Below are 8,223 nucleotides of genomic sequence, written 5' to 3' on the forward strand. Positions count from 1 at the left end.
TTACATTAAAGTATACTTTACTCATGATTGGGTATTCACATTTTCACATTTTCAATTTAGAACTGTCTAATAACGTATGCATATGTATATTATATTATATTTCTATGTCACATTAGTCACTGTCATAATAGATGTCATTGCACTTTACTCTAGGAATTATTTAATTATTTATGACTGTAATGGCTATTTTGTGATCCTATTGTTTTCCTATTGATAACCACTGGTGGCCAAGCTGGAGAGGTTGACTCAAACATCCAAGTAAATAGGGTCCAGATAAATGTTGTCCAAAAATATTGAGAGATTTAATGAAAGTAAAATATGATACAAAACTCTGAAGTTATATAAAGTCCATATAAAGCAGGATTGCTAAGATAAATAAAGATTCTTTGGCTTGGTAGTATGGCTCAGTTGTTAGGTCAAAGACCATCACTTCCTGCTCTGGCCACACCTTCTCAGGTAACATCACCTGTAGATAAAGGATAGATGAGTGGCCCCTTTGGCCACAAGAGGGAGACAGAAATGGGCTTGCACAACACAAAAGAAAAAGAAAAGAGATATCAGAAAAAACTCAAATGTGGGTTTTGGCTCCTACAAATCCGGCCCCTAATTGTTTTAGGATTAACATAAAACAAATACCAATTCTTTATAAGGAGCCAATAAATTAAACAATAAGGAAAGACATACTTTACATGTTCTGATTTGGTCACTAGGTCCCGTCTTCCAAGAGCAGGCACAGTTTAGTAATTGGCCTCTCTAGAACGCCAGTTTTTGTTTTGAGTTTCACTGACCGGACCAATCCTTCTGCATCAGGCTTTGTCTCAAGGATTCTTGCAAGAGGCCATGAAGATCTTGGGGAGGTAGGGTCAACAATCACCACAACATCTCCTGTCCTGAGGTTTTCTCTTTCTTTGGACCATTTTTCTCTTTTTTGCATCAGTGCCAAGTATTCGTGCGTCCATCGTTTCCAAAACAAGTCTGCCAGATACTGCACTTGTTTCCACCGGCGCCTGGTGTACAAGTCAGTACTAGAGAACTCACCGGGAGGGAGCACAGGCTGAGTGTTGATTAAGAGGATGTGATTTGGGGTAAGTGGCTCTAAGTCAAAAGGGTCAGAGGAGGCTGTTGTGATTGGGCGGTTGTTGAGGATAGCCTCGACCTCACAAAACAACGTCTGGAGACCTTCATCCGTCAGGGTTTGATGGTGTGTGAGGGCATTCAGTACCCGTCTCACTGACCTGATCAGTCTCTCCCACACCCCACCATGGTGAGATGCTCCTGGGGGGTTGAAGGTCCAGCTTATGCCTCTCTTCAGCAGGGTACCTTGGATCTTCTTGTCATTGAGACTGGACAAAGCCTGTTTCATTTCTTTGTTAGCACCAACTAGATTGGTGCCGTTGTCTGACCAGATGTGCTGTACCTGGCCTCGTCTGCATACAAATCGTCTTATCGCATGGATGCAGGAATCCGTGTCGAGAGTGTATGCTATTTCAAGATGGATGGCTCTGCAAGACAAACAGGTGAATATCACACCGTATCTTTTCACTAAACTTCTGCCTCTCCTGGTTACTATTGGACCAAAATAATCCATACCAACATTGGTGAATGGGCGAAGGTTAGGCTTGGTTCTCTCATGTGGCAAATTTGCCATCTTTTGTTCAGCTGTTTTGGTTTCTAAGCGTCTGCAGGTCACACATTTTGTGATTACCTTTCTCGCCTCACTGTTTGCACTAAGAATCCAGTACTTTCTTCTCATTTGGCTGAGGATGTAGTTTCTGCCACAGTGTCCATACTTTTCATGTATATGTTTGAGTAGGAGACTGGAGATGTGAGACTGATTTGGTAGAATGATGGGATGCTTCATTGTGTCTGACATGGCTGCTCTGGACAATCGTCCTCCTACTCTGAGCAGCCCGTCTTTCAGGATAGGGTCTAGTCTATAAAGTTTGCTCCGTTTTGGAACACAAGGGGACATTGTTGCCAACTTTTCCAATTCAACTGGGAATGCTTGTCTTTGAGTGAATGATAACACTGCTCTCTCAGCCCTTTCCATGTCATCTAGTGATATTATTTGACTACCTAGCTTTAATCTGAGGGCTTGCAACTGAGATGTTGTATTCTGTTGGCGAGAACGGGTGATTACAGCAGTGGTCAATTGTCGTCTTTTTGCAGCCAATGCCAGCTGACTATCTCCGAATTTCTGGTACCAGGCAATAGCTTTCATTAGCCTGCTCCAATCTGAGAAGTAAGAGAGAAGCTTGTTAGATGGATTTGATTGATCTTGAATGACTGCACTGCATACAATGGAACGCTTGACCTCTGGATCGTCGTGTGATAAAGGTTCTGAGTCAATGTTCATTGTGGGCCAGGTGTGATTCTGTTCCCAGAGAAATTGAGGACCTCTAAGCCAACGCTTATTGTCCAAGAATTTCTTTGCACTGAGCCCCCTGGAGGCATCATCCGCTGGGTTGTGTTTACTCTCAATGAACTTCCATTGCTGAATGTTGGTGTTCACTCTGATGAAGGCAACTCTGTTTGCAACAAAGGTGTGGAACCTGGCACTGTCGCTGCCTATGTACTTCAGTACAGCTTGACTGTCAACCCAAAACATGGAAGTTTGTAGGGGGAGATGCAATTCAGCTCTCAGTAGCCTGTCCACCTTAACAGACAGTACTGCTGCTGCTAATTCTAGTCTTGGGATTGTGAGCTGCTTTAAGGGAGCAACCCTTGCCTTTCCCATCAGGAAACATACATGTATCCCTCCCTGTTTATTGGTCATCCTTAAATAACTCACCACCCCATACCCAAGCTCGCTGGCATCAGCAAAGTGGTGTAGTTGGATGCTTGTAGGTTTTCCAAAGCAGGGTGGTTTGATACAGCGTGGGACATTGAAGCTAGCTAGTTTTGGGAGATATTCAACCCAGTCAGTCCACTGTTTTGACTGACCTGGGGAAATTGGCTCATCCCATCCATAGCCCTGCTTACAGAGCTGTTGTAACAGTTGCTTGGCTGGGAGAGTGAGAGGTGCCAGGATACCCAGCGGGTTGTACACGGAACTCACCATTGACAGAATCCCTCTCCGTGTTTGTGGCTTCTGAGGAACTACAATGTTGAATCTGAAGTCATCACCTTCCACACTCCATTGTAGTCCAAGCGCCCGGTCCGCTGGTACTTGGTCTTTGTCGAGATCCAAGGATCTGATGTCTTTTCCTCTTTCCTTTGGTTTTATGCTTGACAGCACAGTTCTGTTATTGCTCACCCATTTCGTAAGCTGGAATCCTCCTTTGCTGCATAGTTCCACCAGGTCTGTTGCTAACTGCACAGCATCCTGTACTGTGGGCAGAGAAGTCAAGCAGTCGTCAACATAAAAATTATGCATTATTGTGTTTGTCACCTGTGGTTTCATGTGGAGATTCTCCTCTGCCGTTCTTCGCAGGGCAAAGCTGGCACAGCTTGGGGAGGAAGTGGCCCCAAACAAGTGTACCAGCATGCGATGATCTACTGGGTCTTGTTCAATGTTCCCATCTCTCCACCACAAGAATCGCAGAAAATCTGTGTCTGACTTGGTTACCCTGACTTGATGGAACATAGATTTAATGTCTGCCATTAAAGCAATGGGCTCTTGTCTGAATCTGAGCAGAACACCAATTAGTGAATTGGTCAAATCGGGGCCTTGCAAAAGTTCTGAGTTTAGGGACCTACCCTGGTACACCGCACCACAATCAAACACCACCCTGAGTGTATTTTTCTTGGGGTGGTATACTCCATGATGCGGTATATACCAGGTTCGTCCTTTCATTCCTTCCAGCTCTTTCTTCGGGACCACTTCAGCATATCCTTGAGCTATGACATCGTTCAGGAATGTGGTGTACTCATCACGGAACACTTCATTTTTCTTTAGTTTCCTTTTCAGGCTTTGGAGGCGCTGTAGGGCAATGGGACGATTATTGGGCAGTTTGACATTATCGTCCTTAAAGGGTAAATCTAGTGTATAGTGGCCATCTATGAGTGACACAGAGTTGTTTGCAATATCAAGAAACCTTTTGTCCTCAATGGAGTGCTCACGCTTTTCGTCAACAGTCCTTTCATTAAATTCATGATTATATTGACTTATTAACAACTTCTCCAAATTTGCAACAGAGATCCTGTTTACTGCTGCAGATTGGTAATCATCATCAATAGAGGACTTGCCATGTCTTAAGGGCCCATTGACAACCCATCCCACTAGGGTCTTTATGGCATAGGGTCCCTCTCCCTGACTGTTTACTATGTCCCAGGGCTCTATTAACTTTGAAGCATTGGTTCCTAACAGCAATTCAATACTGCTGTCTATCACTGGAATGTTGACCTTTTCCAGGTATGGCCATCTAGAGAGATCTTGCTTTGTGGGGATATGTTCAGAGGTTACAGGCATCTCTTTTTGTGTGAACACATCAGGTAATGGAATGAAATGGTTTTCTTCAAGACCAGAAATTTCTAAGCCTGAAATCACATAAGTAGGCACAGATGTCTCGTGACTCATTGTTTGTAGCAATATGTTTGTTTTCCTTCCCTGAATATTCAGCCGTGTCATGAGTCTTTTGGTACAAAAAGTAGCTGTGCTACCTGGGTCAATGAATGCATACGCTGTTATGACCTTGTCCCCTCTACCTGCTTTTACCTTCACAGGGAGCACTGAGAGCACGTTACCGGCCCCTGTACCGGCCCCAATGTGCCCACACTCCTTAGGCTGCGCATCAGCAGGATGTACGTCTTCAGACGTGTCAGACCTTTGTTGTTGTTGTGGCTTTTGTTTTGTGTCAATGTGCAGGACACTTGGGTGCTGTTTGGAACATACTGTGCAGGTAAGTCTTTGTTTACAGTGTTTGCTGAGGTGACCTTGGTGTAGACAGCCAAAGCAGATCCCTTTTGTCTTTAAGAAGTCTATCTTCTCTCTGTGTCTCTTTTTCATGAGTGCATCACAGCAGTCCAGTGTATGATTAGAGTTACACATAGGGCAAGACCCTTGCATGGCATTAGCTTTGAAATTTGGGCTGGGTTGGGGGGAGGAGGCAGTGATAGTAGTGGCACCACTGACAAAAGTGGCACCGGTGGACTTGGACGGCTTAGAGGTATTGGGAAATTTACTTGTCGCCCTTGTAGGCCTATCCTGAATGTCTCCATACACTGGATCAGTAATCACTCTCAATTGCCTTTCAAGAAATGTGACAAGATCAGGGAATTGTGGTCTGTTGTTTTGCTTCTCCTGGAATTCACACACATAAGAGCGCCAGCGCTCTCTGAATTTATATGGGAGCTTCATGATTAAGACCCTCAGGTTGGAGGACAAGTTAATTTCCTGTGAATATTTCATTTCTAGCATTGCATTACAATAACTCCTCAAAAATAACACAAAGGCTTGTAGTGCCTGTGTGTCCTCAGTTTTAATGACAGGCCAGTCTAGTGCCTTTTTTAAGTAGGCAGAGCAAATCTTGAATTCGTCCCCATAGTGTTCCTGCAGCAAAGCCTTTGCCCTTTCATAGCCTGTGTTTGAGCTCATGTGAAGACAACTCCTCACAAGGTCTCGAGGGTACCCACTTGTGTACTGATCAAGAAAGTACAGCCTATCTGCACTATTGTCAGTTTTAAGCTCGATCATATGCTCAAAAGCCCTGATGAATGGCCTATACAGCAGAACATCTCCATTGAAGACTGGGACTTCTCTTTGAGGAAGTTTTGACTGTTGTTGTTGCTTTACAAGAATAGATGTTATGTCATTTTGACGCTGTAGAATATTTGCAAGTCCATTATCACCATCATGCCGTGGAGGCACTATGGGTTGGTTAGATGTGCTTGTCGATTTGGAGAGGTTGCTCTTTCTTGACTCAAGAGGACTTGAGGTGGTCTTTGTACTCTCTAAACTCTCTCCCTCTCCTACCAAGACAGACTGAAAGTGAACCCCATCCTTTGGGCGAATGCTTGGGGTTTGTATTATTGAAAGAGCTTGGGCAACTTTATCTAATGACAGGAACTCACTCTCTTCTGTAGCACTTTTCATTGTCATTTCAGCAAGGTAAGCATTCATTAGATCTTTACCTTCACTCTGAAGTGTTTCCTCTGGTAGCTTCACATGCGTGCCTGTTGCTGGTGTGACTGTGATTGGACGCCTTGGCAGCTCCTCACTGGGTGGTTTCACTGTTGGACTGGACACCAAGACTCCTTGTTGTTGCTCAGCAGACTTGAGAACTGCCAGTTTGGATGTTGAGACGGCCAACTGTGTTCTCAGCTCAAGAGCATCACGTTTCTGCTTTAATGCTCGCATTTCTCTCTGTAGTGCACTCTCCCGTTCCTCCAATTCATGCATTTCCTTCAATGCTGCAGCCTTGGCCATGAGTCCAGCTCTCTCAGCTTCCGCAACTATTCTTGCTGATGCCACTGTAGATGTCCTGGACCCACGGGACCTTTGAGAGACTTGTGAAATGCTGTCCTTGGCCGTTACCTCTACTTCCTCCTCCTTCTCCTCTTCTGGTTCAGATTTGGCAGTCTTGGAGGCACCAGCGAGCCACTCATGCACAAGAGAAAGAAAATGATCAATTTCTGCCATTTTAGGTTCAAACCATTCACATTCATCTTTGCTAATTTCATCTTCACTCAGTTGCCCCTGATAACCTCTATGGACAGACTTAAACTCTGCAAGAAGTTGTGTGTACTTCTGAAGATTTTCTTTTACTTCCTCTATGTCAGTTACATCTTCCATTAGTTCAAGCATTATATTCTTCCTTTTAGTTAACTGACTAAGTTTTCCTTTTCTAACATTTTTCAATTTAGGTACATGTTCACCCTCTTCCGTGTCCTTTCCTGAGTTTGAGGCACTATCAGCTACTCCTTCCATCTCATTTGTTTCCATTTGATCAGCCATGTTTGTTTCAGTCCTTATTTCATCCAGTCATCCAAACAATATAGAAACACGTCTTCTTAAATGTAGTAGAGGGAGTACATACCATGCTCTCAAACATTCAGCAACTTGTGCTCCATAACTTCCATCCATATCTCTTTCCCATCCTGAATCCACAGGTTGTTTTTTCGAGTTGGCTCAGCTCACTGGATGGCATCCATGAGTTTGGAAGAGGTCTTTGACTTTTTGTAATGGCTATTTTGTGATCCTATTGTTTTCCTATTGATAACCACTGGTGGCCAAGCTGGAGAGGTTGACTCAAACATCCAAGTAAATAGGGTCCAGATAAATGTTGTCCAAAAATATTGAGAGATTTAATGAAAGTAAAATATGATACAAAACTCTGAAGTTATATAAAGTCCATATAAAGCAGGATTGCTAAGATAAATAAAGATTCTTTGGCTTGGTAGTATGGCTCAGTTGTTAGGTCAAAGACCATCACTTCCTGCTCTGGCCACACCTTCTCAGGTAACATCACCTGTAGGATAGATGAGTGGCCCCTTTGGCCACAAGAGGGAGACAGAAATGGGCTTGCACAACACAAAAGAAAAAGAAAAGAGATATCAGAAAAAACTCAAATGTGGGTTTTGGCTCCTACAATGACCATTAGTAACATCTACTGCACCACTCCGTTCACAGATAGATCCTTACATTGTATAGTTAGGTTTTTCATATCCTTATATTTTCTTATATATATATCTATCTACCCATACAAAAGCCTTTTCCCCCTGTTCACCTCTGTCCCCCATTTTCACTGCGTATTACTCTATTTCCCTACTGAACTTATGTTCTATTTTCTATGATATCTCACAAGCGTTAATTCAGTCTAAAACCAATAGGCTGGACCAACTCCACCTACTTCACCTTGGACTCCTCCCCTGCAGTGGGACTCATCCATTCCTATGTTGTTGTCACTCACGACTTCGTACACTCAACCAATCACACCGCTCACAGGAGCCCCGTTCACACACAGTTTCACACACACTCCAACACATACGCACACACTTCTGTTGCACTCACTCTCTCACACACACTCTTTAATTCGCTGCCACACATTTTCTCAGTCCCGGCCACACACACATTTTCTGAGTCTCTCTCAGGAAAACTGGACACACACCCTTTCACACTCACCGGTACACTGATTAATCGCTATAACAGGAGACCCCCGCCTCAACTGTTTCAAATAAACACTAAATAAACACTAAACCCTGCAACAGGGCCAGGAGACCCCCGCCTCAACTGTTTTAAATAAACACTAAATAAACACTAAACCCTGCAACAGGGCCAGGAGA

At 43.8% G+C, this 8,223-nt stretch overlaps 1 protein-coding gene across 1 annotated transcript; it reads right to left on the reverse strand.

Moving 5' to 3' along the window:
* Positions 1–181: 181 nt before the first annotated feature.
* On the reverse strand, positions 182–7,538 carry LOC111197647 (uncharacterized). The gene is made up of 2 exons (XM_049475791.1): positions 6,073–7,538; positions 182–3,330 (listed from the first exon to the last, which is right to left on the reverse strand). The coding sequence occupies exons 1-2, from the start codon at positions 6,893–6,895 to the stop codon at positions 707–709; spliced, it is 3,447 nt and encodes a 1,148-aa protein (XP_049331748.1). The 5' UTR covers positions 6,896–7,538; the 3' UTR covers positions 182–706.
* Between the last annotated feature and the right edge of the window lie 685 nt (positions 7,539–8,223).

The sequence above is a fragment of the Astyanax mexicanus genome, chromosome 3 (genome assembly GCF_023375975.1).
Source record: "Astyanax mexicanus isolate ESR-SI-001 chromosome 3, AstMex3_surface, whole genome shotgun sequence".
Lineage (NCBI taxonomy): Eukaryota > Metazoa > Chordata > Actinopteri > Characiformes > Acestrorhamphidae > Astyanax > Astyanax mexicanus.